This window comes from Lipotes vexillifer, unplaced genomic scaffold (assembly GCF_000442215.2).
Source record: "Lipotes vexillifer unplaced genomic scaffold, Lipotes_vexillifer_v1.1 scaffold566, whole genome shotgun sequence".
Lineage (NCBI taxonomy): Eukaryota > Metazoa > Chordata > Mammalia > Artiodactyla > Lipotidae > Lipotes > Lipotes vexillifer.
In genome coordinates this window covers 1,366,842-1,385,059 of record NW_006799689.1, presented here as the reverse complement: position 1 = coordinate 1,385,059, position 18,218 = coordinate 1,366,842, and the positions used below count along the sequence as shown (strand labels likewise).

The window sequence follows — 18,218 nt, the reverse complement described above, 5'->3', positions numbered from 1 at the left end:
TTTCCCTAGCCCTCTGTTCTCATTCCTCATCAAGCTGTCCTTCCTTATGCTGCCTGAATGACTCTAAAATACAGATCCGATTAATGTAATCTGTTGTATTTCCTTCCTTTTAAGGTTTCTCTAGAAAAAGGTGACTTAGAGGTCCTAGAAATATGTAAACTATAAACACGAGGATTATATTTGAGAGCATCTTCTTGGCATAAGAATTAAGCAAACCCAAAGTAATGCATTATATTCTTAAATAGTTATAATACTTAAAAGCTTGGATCGTTGAGAAAAAATTGTTAACAGGTATCTTAGTTAAAATATTATTGTAGAATGGGATTTCCTAAAGAGTGTGTGTGTGTGTATATAGAGAGATACAACTGACAGATGTGTGTGTGTATATATATATATATATATATATAAAATAGAAATTTTGTGATGAAGAGGAAAGGTATGCAGTGGTGTCATACTACAAAAGCAGTGAATTAAAAAAGCATCACTTTTTATTTATTTATTTATTTATTTTTATTTTTTGGCGGTACGTGGGCCTCTCACTGCTGTGGCCTCTCCCGTTGCAGAGCACAGGCTCCGGACGCGCAGGCCCAGCGGCCACGGCTCACGGGCCCAGCCGCTCCACGGCATGTGGGATCTTCCCAGACCGGGGCACGAAGCCGTGTCCCCTGCATCGGCAGGCGGACTCTCAACCACTGCGCCACCAGGGAAGCCCAAAAGCATCACTTTTTAAAAAATACTTTTTTCGTTCCCCCTTTGTAATGCCTTTAAGCTTTTCCCATCTTGTTTCCCTTCTAATCTGTCTGTTTCCTCTCTCAGGAGTGACATTGAAGAGAACTGAGAGAAAATCACCCCAGTTTCTATCTCTCTCTGTTCTTTCTACTACTATTTTGTAGTCTTTTCTTATCCTGGCTAAGAATACATAGGATAAGATTCTGCTTAGCATTCATATGAAAGAGATATCTAAGATCAATTTTAAAATAATTGGTCAATAAATAGTTTTCCCAAACTCATTTATTGAAGTTACATGTGATAGACTGCTTTAAAATAGTTGCCATCATCCTATGGTAGGTCAGTGCTTCATGATAGCATCAGGATTAGTTTAGAGAGGTCCCTGATCTGTGTTGAGTGGATTGCATGAAAAAGCAACCACAATTATTTTTGCTTTAAAGTGAAGTTAACACATTTTAAATAAGAGACGATGTGTGATTTTGGAGTAAATGCAAACTAAATAAGATCTTACAATTCTTTTCATTTGAAATGGGAACTTTAGCTACTCAACTCTGAACTCTACCCAAAACAAAACTTCAGTAGCTTGATCCTCATTCTCCACAGCTGAATGAATTACTGTGAAGATACACTCTCAAGGGAGAGAGAATGTGATGTGCCTTGATCTACCTTTTTGCAAGAAAGCCCCCATGCTGTGTCTCAAAGCCACCGTCTGTAAAGTCATTTCATTTCACAAAGAACAGGAACCTTGTTAATGATACCTGCCCCTTACCAACCTCAGGGGGATGTTGTGAGGATGAACTAATGTCTGTGAAGCATTTGGAGCTCCTGAAAATGATGCACTGAGTCAATATATTTTATTATTATGCCTATTATTGTACTTAGCTCAGTGTTACTCTCAATTATTGGACATCATATATATTACACAAAATTTTACTTCCTTTTATAGAAGTTGTCCAGAGTAGTAAAAAGAAAATAATTTTACAGTGATACATGTGCATATGTTTAGAAAGAATTCTATGCAAAACATTCTTTTCAACTGAGTCTATTCAAAAGAGCCAGAAGAAGAAAAAAATTGATTTTGATGAATGATCTTTCAATGGAGTCTTATTGCTTTTTAGAACCATGAAAAGTACGCAAATGAAATAATGGAGCAACTGGATGCTCCCTTTTTACGATCAGAGTGAAGTCATGGTACTGTAATTTTATGACATTGACCATTATCTTCTTTTTTCACTTTTTTCATTCTCAGAATATCTAGTCTATAGCGTACAAATTTGCTAGCATTACCCTTCGAGAGACTATTCACCCTTGGTCCGGAAGCCTTTCTTCTGCTCTAAAGTGCATTGCCCCCAACTTGCTGTTGATAGATCAAGTCTACCAAAGAAAGCTGGAGTTTTTTGTGGATCATCCATCCTCGTTTCATTACCACTCCCCTCCATCCCAGCTTGCTCGCTTTAGTGAAAGCCTGTTCATTGTTCTGTTCCCAACTCCATTGCCTTTTCTGACCCCTCTAATCAAAGTGGAGCTCTCTGAACTTAAGCACTGTTTATGTGTTTCTTCATAGACTTATTCTGTCTATAAGCTAGTTAGTTATCAGCTATTTTATTTGCAAGCTGCTTGAAGGCAGGGACTGGACTTTACACAACTTTATTTCTTTTAATATTTTAAACGTACTTATGACTGCCCGAGTGAATAAATAAATGTGTGTTAATTTTCTTCATGATATTAACTGGAAAAGTAGCTTAGACATTTGGAAGGGAAATTGATCTATACTACAAACAAAGGATTTTCAAGAGTTACTGAAAAGTGTTTTATGAGAGCCCTTTTCTAAATGTTTTCAAAATGTGAAAGTCTTAACTCCAGATTTCAGAGTAAGGTGTGATGTTCAGGAACAGCCTGAGTGCTTGAGTATCAAGTGCTATGTACTACCGAGTGCTTACTTTAAAACCGTATTTTCCCTTTCGAAAGCACTGCCCTAATGAAATTTACACCTGTCTAACAATTCCAGGGCCTAGGTGATTTGACTGACTTAACATGAAGGTTTTGTTTCAAATGCAAATATTTTGAGTATCTTAATGACTTCCACATCATCTGTTGTAAGGTTTTATCAGTCTCAAAGTATTTTTGGATGTCACGTACCGACTCCAAGCATGTAATTGCTTTATCTGTGGTTAGTAATTTTACTTATATTTTAGACTTAGCCTTCCCTTTTTCCTTTAATTATCTTCTTATTTGGTTACATTAATATGGACAGATTGAGAGTAGACAATTGTTAGAGATACAACATAAGTCCATTCAATAAATTTAACTAAAATACGTCTATGTCATAACATACCACAGCAGAAACTCATGCTATTCAGCTATTTTTATTTTGAAGGCTTCTTACAACAGAAGATATCACTGACTTTGCCATCAGACAGAGTGGGGACTCTAGAGAATTGTTTAAATCCATTTTCTTGGAACTATATATTTTTCTTAAGGATGGTACAGATGATAGCTTTTTGTTTTTATTTGAGAAATTATGGAATTTTGGGCATCTGTGCTTTTAAAACGATCTCCATATAATTTTTAAATTTCTCTGTCAAAATTATGATTTCTGTGGACGTATTGGGATGTACATATCCTGTCTCCTTTGTAGCACTTCATAGTGCTTTAGCTAATATGGTGATATTCATAATTAGATCATTAACTGAATATAATTGCATCGCTTCATGATGTCATACTAGTGAGTAGAATCGAATCACCTTACTTCCTCAACAGAGCTGACAATCTCATTGCTGTAACTAGTGTGCTCCTCAAACTTTAGCAGGCAGGAGATTGACTCAGGGTCCCATCCCCCAGAATTTCAGATTGAGTCGGTCTGGGCCAGAGCCTGAGAATGTGCGTTTCTAGCAGTTCCCCAATGAGGCTGATGCTGCTGTTCAGGGACCACACTCTGAGAACCACTGTCCTTGGCAAAGAGCCAGAGTCTGGGTTCTACGTCCCCTTCCCAAGGGGGGCTTTCTCAGTGTGGCTTCTTCCCTCTTCTAATTAAACCACCAGAAGTGATGAAATGCACTACTAGTCGGCTGAGAAATAGTTAAAAAGGAGGCTCGCACCTAGTTTATACCAGATATTAGGCCAAATATTTTGAGAGGGGCACACCCTAACCCTGACCTTCAGGACCTTAGCACATAGTAGGAGGAGTGCTGAAGTGGTGCATGTTTACAGGTATAATTTGTTATAGGAAGTAGGAGTAAAGGATTGTTAGAGTAGGAACAGCTAGAGAGTAATTCTTTTTAAAGGGGTCTCGAAGGCTTTTTAGAGGAAAGGGTAGAGATTTCTGGTCTTTATTGTTGTTACTGTCGTTCTGCTGCACTAGAAGATAAAAATCATACACAATTTTTTTAGTACTATATTTTGAAATGAATAAGAAAATCAAACAAAATGGCAAAATATATAGCTCCCTTCTGAATGGCATAGGCGGCCATCGTAATAATTTTTATTATGGTAAATAAAGTATTACGTGAGTCTGCTGAACGAATACTGAGCTGTGAATAATTTAGTCAGTAATATATAGAAGAGAATAATTCCCAAATTGTAATTATGAATTTGGATGTTTTTTATCTTATAAATATTATTTGTTTCTGAAAATAATTTTGAGTGGAGTGCTCTATTTTCTTCAAGAAATAGTTTTTGAAGGTACATTATTTTTCTTCTTTGGCTCAGACCTTGGACAAAAGTCAAGAAACAATTTAAAAGGACGAGTCATTGTGATGAGAGAAAGAAAATGTGCAATGCAAGGAAACATGAATTATTGCATGATAGCAAGTAATCATTAGCTTTCATCTGGGCTCAGAACTGAGCAGAGTCATGTACTTGTTTTTGTAGTCACTTCTCTCAGGTTCCTGTCGTCATTCATATATGCAGACTTCCATATGTATATGGAGACGATAGAGTGAATTCTTTACGACAGTACTCATATCCAATGTAATGGCCCTACTGTCCAGGACTATCTTTGTAAAATCTATTTATTTATTCATTTAAATAAACATGGATAAAACAGACATAGTCTTTATAGAGTTTGCAATCTAGTGGGTGACACATACATTAAGTAAGCAAATACAGCCATAGAGACATAATTATAAATGTTAAGTTCTATAGAGGAAAAAACAGAATTATGGTATGATGAGTGAGAATAACAGTGGGAGAAAACTCAGCTTGCTGTGAAGGGAGTTCAAGGCAGAAAATACAGTGTAAGTGAAGGTCCTGAGGTAAAACCGTTTCTAGGAAAGGAAATAGGGTCATTGGGTAAATTGTTTGCTAGGAAATAAATAAAGCCATGCTGACCAAAGCACAATAGGCACAGGAGGAGTGGTATGAAGTGAGATGGAGAGATAAACAGGGCCGATCCTGAAAGGCCTGTGGGTTTTTATTGTTTGTTAGTTGTGTTGTGCTAATTAGCTTTTAAGGATCTTGTCACTTTCTGTCTCTTTTTATACATTATGATGTTCATTAGCATTCTTTATATACTCAAAAATAGCAAGTGGAAAACATGTGTTAAGAAGAGGTGACACTGTGGCTGCAAATGCAAAAGTTTGTCCATTCCAAGGTCACTCGTAGATCCCCAGTTATAATGTTATGATCTGATGATAAGAGTAGCGATAGTTCATTTAAACTTTTCCAAAACGAAGCAGCTTTTCCTTTTTGCGGACTTTGGGAAAATAATATGGATACTACAATATTCAAAGTTACAGAAAAAAGAAGGTCTATCGATATCTAAATAAAATATTGGATTGGGCAAAATGTATGGTATGAGTATAGTATTGTGCTTAAAGGCATGGATTTTGGTGTCAGACCTAGATTCAAATTCTAACTCTGCCACTTTCTAGTTTGAGAGTTTGGGCAGAGATCTCATCTCTGTGAAATGGGTGTGGGTAATATCTGCATCACAGGACTGTGAAAGGATTAAATGAGGTATTGTAGATGTCTTAGCCAGGAAGCTCTTGGAAACAAAATGTAAGTCAAGGATTAAACTGCCAGTCCTTTATTTGGGTGGTTCTAGCGCAGGACAACGAGGGTGAGGGAGAAGGGGGAGTGAAGTGTCAGAGATGGAAACAGACTCTGAGACAGTTATTTGGTTTGTGAGTGTTATTGGGGAGCGTTTGGGGAATAACGTCTCTAAGGGAGTGGAAAAGGAAAGCAGAGGGAGGTGATGAGATGCATCAGAAGTCTCAGCCAATCTCAGGAAGCTCTGGGCTTTGGATGGGCCTTGAGAGTAGTGCTAGATTGGCACAGAGGCTCTGGGCCTGTGTATTCCTTCAACCACCAGTCATCGGATGCAGACTGGGGGAGACGGTGACAAAACCTGGGGTGGGGCAGCTGATTTTCGCCAGTGGGATGTAGCTTGAGCTGTCAGCCACCAACAGTCAGGGCAGCTGTATTGGGTGCTTTGGTCCTATAGGGAGGATGTGATAGGATGACCTCCTGCAGCCCTGGACCACTGCTTCACATCACGTTCCAGAGTGACTCAACCTAGTGGAGCAGGTGTGCATTCTTTTGTTAGCCACATAGGTTTTCTCCCCATCTGCAAGGAGACCTCTCAAAGCAATATGTGAAAGACAGTAAAAAAAGGAAATTCATTTGCATAGATCTCTTCTGTCTTCTATTTCCCACTGGTCAAGGTTTACCCCATGCTTCCTGCCTCTTAGGAAGCCAGATTCCTTGCTCTGCCTTGTGGGAAATCTCATCCGTAAAGTGCACACTAGTGTCGAGAGAGAAAGGAGATCATTGACGGGATTTAAGAAAGCATAAAAGATTCCTCTTCAGTTATGTAGATAAAGCAAGTAACCTAGTACGCAGCTCACAGGAAACATTCTCTAATGTAGCGCCTTACTATGTGCCAGCCACTACTCTGAGCACTTGACACAGATTAATCTATTCGATCCTCACAATAGCTTGATGAAGAAGATACAAATACTGATAATATATTTGCATTTTACAGATGAGGATGTTGAGGCTCAAAGATTAAACAGCTAGTAAGTAGCCCAGCAGAGATTTTATAACCAGGTGTAATTTCAGAGTCTATGTTGTTTAACTGCTCTACTATATTGCCTCCAAGTGGCTATTCTTATTTTTATTATTGTTATCACGATTAGAATATGTAAATATTTTATTATCATTATAGATATCATTAGCAAAATATATTCAAATATGTAAAGCTTTACATAGTTTCAGTAATTTTTGCCTTTATTTTCAAGCTAATACCACAAAATGTTTTGTATATATAAAAACTGGTACAGAAAGTCTGGGGACTTCTCCTGGTTTCTCTAACTATATAATAGGAAACAGGATCATAAGATAAAAGAAAATAATCATGGTTCCTTCAATAAAAGTAGCTTCTGCATAGTATTTCTTGCATCAGGATGACTATAGCCAGGTCTGTGGTTAGAGAATCTGCAAATCTAGGGATTCTAATTCCATTTCTGCCATTAACTGATTTGTTATTCAGAATGGGTCATTTCATCTTTTTATGTGTTTTCATATTTGTAAAATAGGGTAATTAGTTATACCTATCCCATATATATCACAGGATTTTTTTTGAAGATAGAAATAAGTCAATATACCTGAAATTAAAAATATATATATTCATAACAACCTGAAACTATTTGGAGAAATTTTTAATTGTTTAAAAAGCATTTTAAAAATTGCTGGATTAAAAAATAGGTAAATTTTATATTTTTGCAGGGATCCCTAGTTACAATGGTTTCCAGCTTTTAATCTTTAGTGGGATCATAATTTTTTACTGCATCCTTTACATTGAGCCATATCTTCATCTAGATTGCTATAACAAAAACCTGTATATCAAGGATAAATAATTTATTCAGCTCTTCCTACTTGGTTATTTTTTTTTTTTTTTCCTTGCATTATGCGGGCCTCTCACTGCTGTGGCCTCCCCCATCTGCGGAGCACAGGCTCCGGACGCGCAGGCCCAGCGGCCATGGCTCACGGGCCCAGCCGCTCCGCGGCATGCGGGATCCTCCCGAAACGGGGCACGAACCCGCGTCTCCTGCATCGGCAGGCGGACTCTCAAGCACTGCGCCACCAGGGAAGCCCTCTACTTGGTTATTTAACAAAGAATATTTAACATAAATATAATTGTGGTGTTCAATACAACTGTATACTCTCAAGTAGGGCAATAAATCAGCTAGGAAGTTTAGATTGATTTTTTTTTTCAATAATTGTATGAATTGAGTAAATTAATTATTTTTGTGGTTTGAGATTACCCCAGATTAGTTTTTCTAGGGTTTTGTCAAATTTCTTGGATTTATTTGTAGGGCTTCCCAGTTCCTTCTAGATTTACTCTGTGTTTTCTTTATATACCGGAAACACATTCTTTTACACCTCTCTCAGTTTTGACTCTCCTTGTCAAGCTCCCCAAGTACACATTGTTTTAATTTTATGTTTCCATATCCTGAAGATGGATGGTTTTTACTACTTTAAGTAATTTCCACCCTCATTTTGTATCCAAGTCCTAGTTACTTCTTTGTACCTTGCCTGTTCATGTATGTGTTCAATTTTATTGGGCCTTTTTTCTTTCTTATGTAAGATCTCTTCATATTCATTAAATTATTTATAGAACACAAACTTCTTTGTAGATGTGTTTTTTAATTTTTGTGATTACTCGGAAAATTCCTGTCCTTATCTTTGGAGTAACATAAAAGTGGATACATGCATATCTGTGTAATTATCCTTATAGCGTCAGTTCACTGGTTATTTTAAATTATCTTAAAGACTTATAAGAGGAATTAGAGAAGAGATATTTATTTTTTACATAATATCAAAAGTAAAGGTGAAAACTAATGACGTACTCACTTCCTTATGTAACATATGATTGTTACTTTTCCTGGTAAAAATTCTCATTTATTCATATGTAACTGCCTTGAAATTTGTACCTAAGGACAAAGAAAGGTCACCAATCCCTGTAACTCCTGGTTCTTTGTCAAAAATGGACACAGTTAATGAGGTTTGTTTGGTACAGAACAAATTCTCAGACACAGATAGAGATCCTTTCAATGGAAACAAATTTGTTTGGCTTTACCAGGTTACTTAGCGATTAATAATAGCCTTGAGATGCAGGTCAGAAAGGTCATTGTACCAGCCTGCCAGCACAATCTAAATGTGCAGCCAGCCCAGCTCTGTGGGTGCAGAAGCCCCCAAAATACTATGCATAAAGTAAAACAAGCTATTTTCTGACTCCTTTTTTCATATTAATAAGCAATTTTCAAGAGAAAGGTAGCAAAATGAGGGCCATGCCACTCCAAGTAATTCATTTATTTTGCAATTTAATCTTATGTTGGAAAAAATAGCTCTGCTGCAATAGCAGAGCATGGTGATTTTTAAACGTCAGAGTGTTTCATAAGTAACCTTGTATGAAGTATTGTGTTAGTAGCCTTTAACAGAAAATTGCGACAAAAATATTTCCACTCATTGAAGTAGAAACGAGAATCTTTTTTTTTTTTTTTTTAATTTTTGGAATTCTCCCCTCTACTTTCCCTGCTATCTTTGAGGTATGTGCCCAGATGCTTTACTTAAAATTTTACTTATAGAACTAGACACTAAGTTACATATCTGTTTTTTAAAAGCATAAAGTACAATTTCAAAACATTATTTTAACATGAGTGGTTAAACTTGTTCTCTGAAAATAAAGGATTTATTCTTCCATAATTTGATAATATTCTATTTAGCAGGTATTTGTCACAAAGTATATTTTAAGAGGGGATTTTTTTGTTTAAATTTTTAAAATACATATACATAAGTGATGAAAATTTCATTATTTTAATGGAATTTATGACACTTAGAAAGTTGTGAACTTATGCACCCAATTTGGCTTTTATTCTAATTATTGATATAATTGAACAAAATGTCAACCTTTCAAGTACAGGATAATATATGTAATCTTGTTGATATTATTTAAACTGTTTAACTGAAGTAAACTTAGAATAAATTAAGTATATGTGTAAAAACCCATCACACTTTTTAAATTAGCCTGTTAGTGTGTAAAGTAAACAATGAGAACTTGGTAAATACCAAATTTAAAGGAAATCAATAGCCCAGATGTTTTCTTAGGATATTTAACTAAGTCCAAAATAGCCAAAGAAAATGATAGCATAGTAATTAACTTACTTTGCATCTGATACAGTTCCTCAGCTATTGAACTGATTATAATATGTAGATACTTGATTTCCAAAATTTCACCACTGAAAAATCACTTAAATGCTTTTTAAAGATTGCAAAGATTCCCCTAGAATGTGCCGGTAAGTTCGATCCCACTACAGATTTTGATGGATGTGGACAATGATTACCCCTCGAAAACTTACTTGATTCTCATCAGTAAAAGAACTAAAAGGTTAGCAGAGTTTTCGTATCATGAATAACCGCAAACTGATTCCTGCAGGAAGGCTCTGGAGGAGTTTGCAGAGATGAAAGAAAGGGAAGAGAAGGCGGACCTGGAAAGGAAGGAGAAAAAAAGAGATCACCAAGCCCGAAAGATGCATTACCTCCTCAGCACAAAGCAGGTTGGTCTACCTGTCCCTGACAGCTCGCGGAAGCCACTTGGGCACCCAGCCTGACAGAGATAAACTAGCAGGCTGAATGGGACATGACTCGTTGAAAAGATATCACAAAGACACCACTTCGAGTTCAATCCCGTGCTGCTGTGTAGGTGCACGCAGGCACCCCGGCTGGTGTGACAGCAGCTTCATAGAGGCAGCCGGGCGAGGCTGGCAGAAAGGTCCAAGTCAGCACTGCGATCCGCCACGAAGGGCATAACCTTCCTTTCCAAATCCAGCCTGAGTGGCTTATCGCTGTGTTGTGAATTGATCAAGAACTAAGAAGTTATTAAGCTGAGGTCACTTTCATGTTTTCTCTGTTAATTGAGCGAATGTTGAGATTAAAACCATTCTTGCATCCTTTCTAGTCCATTAACCTAAGAAATTCCGAGGCAAGTTTTCATGTATAGCTTTTAAACATACTGCTTGAGCAGTTGCACCTTCGTATAGAAATATAAATGTGGGATTTGGAATACTTAGAAATTTCTTTTCTGATACGTGGGAAGATTTTGCTGCTTCAGATCTCGTCATGGTTGCTAAGAAAAGAAAAACCTTGCAAGTCGAATATTCTGCTCACAAAGAAATACGGTTTAAAAAAAGCATGAAAAAAAAAAAAGCATGAATTTGGGGGATGATATGTGTTTTGTTACTTGAGCTTGAGGCTGGAAACTAGCAATTTCTTGGTTTTTATTCTTTCTCCTAGACTTCAAGTCCAGTCTTAGAGTTCTAGCTGAGTCGCATATGCAGATGTCTTCTGACAGGGAGGGGCAAGTGAAGTCCCAGTGGGAGAGGGTGAGAGCTGAGACTGAATGTCTTCCTTAGAGGCATCCAAAGTTGAAACCATATTAAGTACTGGGCTGGCCATGTAAGTTTGGAAAACTGGCCTCCTGTACCTCTAGCTTCTATTTGGTAGTTGAAATAACAATAATGATGACTATCGTAATATTTACTTGGACTTGGGTAGCTGAGTTGTCTTTATTTAACAGGCAAGGAAACTGAAACTCAGATAATTATGTGACTGGTCATAGGCTGAAAACTACTAGTAATAGCTCTGGTATTCAGACTGAGGTCTTTCAACTCTAAATATGCTTAGGTAATAATTTAAAGAGAGTTTTAAAAATAAAAGGTATTTTATTTTTCACTTTTTATTATATTTATTTTATATATATATTATATTTTATATAATATATTTATTATTATTTATTTTATTATTTATTATAATTTATTATAATATATAATATATATTATATTTTATTATAAAATCCATAACAATGTAAATGTTTTAGTCGTTTGATTAGTGGGCTACATTTTAAAGATATAGAATTACAGATCAAGGATTCTTTTTAGCAAAACATTTTTTTCAAACTTTAGTTACTAGTAATTTCAATTTTGATGAAACTAAGGGGGGCTATAAATATATCCTGTAATTCTTTAAACCTAGTAATAATTCTTGGGGACAGTTTTTTCTATGATAACTTTGAACTCTAAACTTTGAAACTTAATCTGAGTCCTAATTGTGTGGTTTATACTTATGATTGGTAGTGTGATAGAGAAAGCAGTCTTAAAAATGGTGAAATCAGATTTAACTGAAACATCTGTCAATTCTGTTTTATCCAGGGTTATTTAGTTATTGGGTGTATAGTGGAATAATTTAGAAAGACCATAAAAACTTGGATGTTTTACTAATAAAAATAATATAATAGCACATATCCACGGAGTGCTTACCATGTGTCAGAGAGTATGATAGATATTTTATATACATTATTTTTTTAAAGTATTTTGATTTCATTTTGGTTTTTCATTTAAGTGCCTGGTTTAGCAAAGTATTTCACAAACCTGACCATGTGACTTGGCTCACGGACCTTAATGAATTTTCAAGCAATATTACCATTATGTTTTAGGTATGTTTGTATTAACAATGCAAGCTGTCAATGCAGTATCTCCTTTTTCTCCTGTTTATCCCATGTTGGCTGCTAGTAATATCAGTGTATATAAATTTTAGTTTAGTGATCACTTGTCCCCAGAACTTCCTGGCATCCAATAAAATGTTTCTTTTTTGAGGCGCTATGGTACAGTAGAAATAGTGTGAGCATTTACATCAGTCAGAGCTAAGTTGGCATGCAAGCTCTCTCACTTAGGGTAAGGTATTAGGAGATTACCTAGAATTGTCTGAGCCTCTGTTTCACTCTGCACCTTGAGAGAACATTGTGAGGGCTAAATGTAATGTATTTAAAATATTGCCAGGCCCTTAGAGAACATTCAGTAAATGATAACAATCATATTATTAGAATTTAACCTGTCAAGGATAAACTAAGATTCTACACTTTCATGTTCTTCAATTTGTCTTAGCTGTTGGAAGCATTCATTTTCTCATTTCCTTTCTTTGCTTTTCTTTAGTTATTAAAGAAAATTAGTTAGAAATCTTCATAATGGTGTTGCCTACCCTACATTTCACACCTGGCTTCACAGACCTGAGGGCAATACAGAGGAAATGATGTTTTTAAATCACCTCCCTTGAAGAGGAATATTATTAAAATGTCAGGGGTTTTCATTTGAATCTTGCAAGCTGGTGTATTTTATCACAGTGGTCTTTAATATTCGATCACAATTAGCTAGAGATAAAAGGGACAGCCCTTTGAAACTATGGGCACACTTTTGTTCCTGAGGGAGGCTTTCTTTTTCCTTTCTTTCTTTTCTCCCTCCCTCCCTCCCTTCCTCCCTTCCATCCTTCCTTCCTTCCTTCCTTCCTTTTCTTTCTTTCATGATAAAATAGAATAGTGGCATCATCCTGGTCTCATCTGTTTACTTTGGTCAGGGGATTGCTTGTACTAACAGGATGGTACTGGAAATTTTAAATGTTTTGTTCCTTATATCTACCAGATTTCCTTTACTTAGCTTTAAATTAGTGCTTTTCATCATGAAATTAAAAAGTCGAATTTTAAAACTGATATTATAGGTACAATTATAAATCAACTTCACCTACACAAAAATATGCAACACTGATATTTACTAAATAGAGTGAATATAAATCTTAACTTTAAAATTCATCAGTTAATTGCTCCAGATAACATATTTTTGAGTACCTACAATCTTTCTGCTACTGTGCTAGGACTAGGATCAGGTCATACAAATGTATATTATGCTCCTTAACCACAAGAAGCATTCCATCTAATTTCAGTCTAATGCCAGACAATTTTTTGGGGGGGCTGGAAGGAAATCGCCAGCTTTCTGTTACAGCTTATATAGGCAGTCTCACTGAAATTAACAACCTATATTTATGGTTTTGCTGATTCCATTTACTATTTTATTTTAATAAAAATCTTTAAATACTTTTCCAAACCTAAGCAAGAGTCAGAGAATGAAAGATACATATTTCATTTTGAGTATTGTTAATGATCTTTTCAGAATGGCTTGGCTATTGAGAAGAAATGAAACTGCAGTTTTAAAAATATTCTTAAGTCATATGTTTATAGATTAATTGCATTGCTTGTTTTTAGAGTTTTGTTTTCAAATTATATTAAATACACATTTAAGTACAAAATAAATGCAAAATATGAATTTATTTATATTGAAAGGCTTGTGTAAGTTTTAACTCTCAATTTGTGCAGATGTTTTAAAATTTACTGAAAAACGATTCAAACCTAAGTAATTTTTATAAGAAGTATATGAGGATGAGAAAAGTTTTCTTGAGCTGCTTAAACGGAATAATTCTAACAGCATTGTTAGACAGGAGAAAAACACTACTTTATTGGTGAGCTCAATAATTTAGGAATGATGTTAATGTAGTTTATAGAATACTAATTTTCATATTAAATTTTCATAGTTCTAATATAGCTTAATTTAGATGAGTTGAAATAAAACATTAATTCAGACAAATAAATGCATAAGAAAAGGTGAAGAATTTTGTCAGCTAAAATTGTGAATATGTGAATTCATATACAGATAATAAATGAAGTCATGTGTTTTTTAATATATTAATTTTAGGATGATTATGCTGATATACTGACATACTGACAGCGTAGTTTTATTAAAGTCAGTTTTAAGCCTTTTTTAGTATAAATCTAATGTACATCTTAAAATCTATTACTAATTTTTATTGATAATAATTATCTCATTTTTATGCAAGCAGATGTATTAGCATTAATAGGAATTACACAAGTAAATAACTAATATTGCAATGAGTGAATTAATAGACCCCTCAGGGTTTTATTAATTAAAAAGCTCAAGTCATATTAAAGCACCTTTTGTATATGTTTATTTCAATCAGAAAGCTGAACATGGTAACTTATTTGCATAAATAATCAATCACCATTTACTAGTAGTAATAGGGTTAATTTGTTGCTACAGACATAATAGGATTAGTCAATTATATTTCCCAGAAAATGCTATTTGTTATGCACCCCATCACCTGTAAAACAGGATTGGTTTAGCGCCCTTATTAAATGAGCACTTCAAAAAGTCTCTGTCCCTGTAAAAGTTTTGTGAAAACAAAGCTAATTTTAGTTGATTTGAATAAGTAAAATGCAAACTCTGCTTCCATTCGTAAATTTAATTTATCTTTCTGCAAAGATTGATTATTTAATAGTTATTTATTTTGATTCAGTAACCAGTCAAACTAAATCTAACACATATAGGACATACTCCCTTTGAAGAAAATCTCCTTTGCAGATTTGTTTTATTCCAAATAAACAGACTTTCATTCCCTCGTCCTTGTTCTTGGGTAGTAAATTATGTTGTCTGCTCCACCTACTGGCAGATATATGCAAAGGCCTATTGTGGGATTCATTAAAAGATACTGCCTCTGAAATGTTGCCAGAATTTTTAAGTATCCTCCTGGAGATCAGCAAAGTTGCAGATACAAATGTAAAACTCAAGATCTATTCAGAAAAATTAATATTTAGAAATACAGGTTATTATATAAAATTACACACAATAGTTTCCTGATTAGTGAAAATGTTACCCTGTTTTTTAAAATTTTAATATGTCAATAAAAAGGATAAATAAATATAAGATATACTTATAACTCAGTATATTAAAACTATGTACATTTTATTTTAGTTATGGAATTTAATAGTTTATACATGTTCAAATTAAAAGTAAAATGGAAAATTATATAGTTAATTAAAATACATATTTTGCGGAAATATTTTTCATGTCATCTTTATATAATAGATTTTTAATGTTTTTCCTTTAGTGGGTATTAAAATTTTCTTATCAACTCTGAGATAACACCTTTCAGTTATTTATGATTCTTTAAAAAGGCTCCATACTCTGATTAATATTGACAAAACTTTATTTTTAATTACTTTATTTTTTAGAGAAACAAATGGCTTCAGCTACTTTGTTTTGAAAATTATATGAAATCCCATTTGTATACAGAAGGAAAATCCCCTCATTTTAAAAAGTAAATTTGATATACCAAAAATTAAGTGGTAATCTGTTAGTATGGACAACATCTTTACAAGATAAATCTTATAAGATGAAAAACTGCAAAAATTAAGAAGTATAGTAAGTCCTCCAAATCATTTATTGCTTTCAACTCTATCTTTCCAGTATCATAAGTGGGAAATTCCTATGCCTTACATATATTAAGTACTTAATATGTGATTGCTCACTTTTAATTTGAGGTACTGCAGTAACAGAAGAACTGCAGCCTTTCAGGGTGCCCCTGCCTCTGTGTGTGTGTGTGTGTGTGTGTGTGTGTGTGAGAGAGAGAGAGAGAGAGAGAGAGAGAGAGAGAGATGTGTCTTCGTATATATGGTGTATTTGGAAAGTATCTTTGCGGAGTCTTCTCATAAGGCATTGTCCTTAGGCAATGGTGTACCACAGCAATGGTTGGGAAACTCAAGTGCGATATTAAAACATACCCCTATAAGGACTCTCTTGGGTTCATTATAGACCTCTTGATCATTATAAAACCACTTCTTTCACTTCAAAACATTAATTTTGTTCCTTCCTAGTTTCTAGGATGATCTCTCTCTCTCTCTCTCTCTCTCTCTCTCTCTCTCTCTCTAGGTTTATCACCATCCAGTTATCCTTCTTGAAAGCACCAGGATTCTGATTATGTACTGCTCCTTGAGTTACCTGCAATTCATTGAACTCTCTTTTTACACTTTCTCTAAAATGGTTTAGTATTATAAGAAACTGATTCTAAGTGAGTTCATGTACAAAGATGGAGAAAAACTAGGGCCTGCATATAAATGAGTGAAACAAGCCAGAACATAATGTAGATTTCTATGGTGCATTCCTGTGAATAGCACAAAGCACTTTTATTTTATTTATCCCCACAATATTCTATAAAGTAGCAGTTATCTTTCTGGTGACTAAAATGCTATTGTTTGGTACTCATTTTTCCTCTGGACACTTGGAAGATTTATTCTTTCAGGAAGATTATGTAGTGAATAAAGTTCTGAACTATGATCTTTGGATCCGTAGTTTAAGAGGCAGGTCCTGAAGTTTGGTCATTTGTTCTTGGACCCAAGTGAACTATCCATATCACATAATCATCACATAATTTGTTACTATTGGCAGTCTCTGTTCAGAAAAGGCCAAGGACTGAACTACCATGGAGAATGAATTAGCTATTAACTTTTACATTTTATTTCTTTCCTCTTTAACATTATAGTTTTTATTATCCTGTAATATATGAAAGGGATAAAATTATCCATTATCAGTATTCTTTGAAGAGACAGATGAAGTGGTTAAAGAAAATATCTTGTTGTGTCCCCAAAATGAATCCCTTTTCCACACTTCTCTCATTGCCATCATTTAACAATCATGCATCAAAGAAATAGAAGGAAAAATGCAGACAGAGGCAAAAATAAAATCAAAATTAATTAAAAGACAGACCATTTAAGTAGAAAAGTGCCTAGCTACTTTTCTTTTTTATATTTTTCTTTTCAGTATACTAAATTTTAAAGTTATTTAAAATTTTTTTTGTTCAGCCAGCACACTGTAAATCTCTCCTATACATGTGACCTGGGGCCGATTCATGTGTTGTGGGGCTTGAAGCTTATACAATTTGGGGATCCACCTTTAAGAAGATAGTATACAAAGTTACAAATACAAGAAAAGGAATATTTTTTATAATGAGCAAAAATCATTTCAGAGAGGGCAGACAGCAGAAGCAAGAAGAACTACAATTCTGCAGGCTGTGGAAGGAAAACCACATTCACAAAAAGACAGACAAAATGAAAAGGTAGAGGACTATGTACCAGATGAAGGAACAAGATAAAACCCCAGGAAAACAACTAAATGAAGTGGAGATAGGCAACTTTCCAGAAAAAGAATTCTGAATAATGAAGTGAAGATGATCCAGGACATTGGAAAAAGAATGGAGGCAAAGATCGAGAAGATGCAAGAAATGTTTAACAAAGACATAGAAGAATCAAAGAACAACAAACAGAGATGAAAAATACAATAATGGAAATGAAAACTACACTAGAAGGAATCAATAGCAGAATAACTGAGGCAGAAGAACAGATAAGTGACCTGGAAGACAGAATGGTGGAATTCACTGCCACGAACAGAATAAAGAAAAAAGAATGAAAAGAAATGAAGACAGCCTAAGAGACCTCTGGGACAACATTAAACGCAACAACATTCACATTATAGGGGTCCCAGAAGAAGAGAGAGAGAAAGTACCTGAGAAAATATTTGCAGAGATTATAGTTGAAAACTTCCCTAACATGGGAAAGGAAATGGCCACCCGAATCCAGGAAGTGCAGAGAGTCCAAGGCAGGATAAACCGAAGGAGAAACGTGCCAAGGCACATAATCATCAAACTGACAAAAATTAAAGACAAAGAAAATTTATTGGAAGAAACAAGGGAAAAATGACAAATAACATAGAAGGGAACTCCCATAAGGTTAACAGCTGATTTCTCAGCAGAGACTCTAC

The 18,218-nt window shown here is 34.9% G+C and overlaps 1 protein-coding gene across 1 annotated transcript in view; it reads left to right on the top strand.

Annotated features, from left to right (window-relative positions):
- Positions 1–18,218, top strand: part of SPATA17 (spermatogenesis associated 17) — a 193,683-nt gene that overhangs the window by 79,473 nt on the left and 95,992 nt on the right. Inside the window, exon 6 of the mRNA XM_007471860.1 lies at positions 10,166–10,286. Coding sequence (XP_007471922.1) covers positions 10,166–10,286 — 121 coding nt within the window. The remainder of the gene's footprint in view (positions 1–10,165; positions 10,287–18,218) is intronic.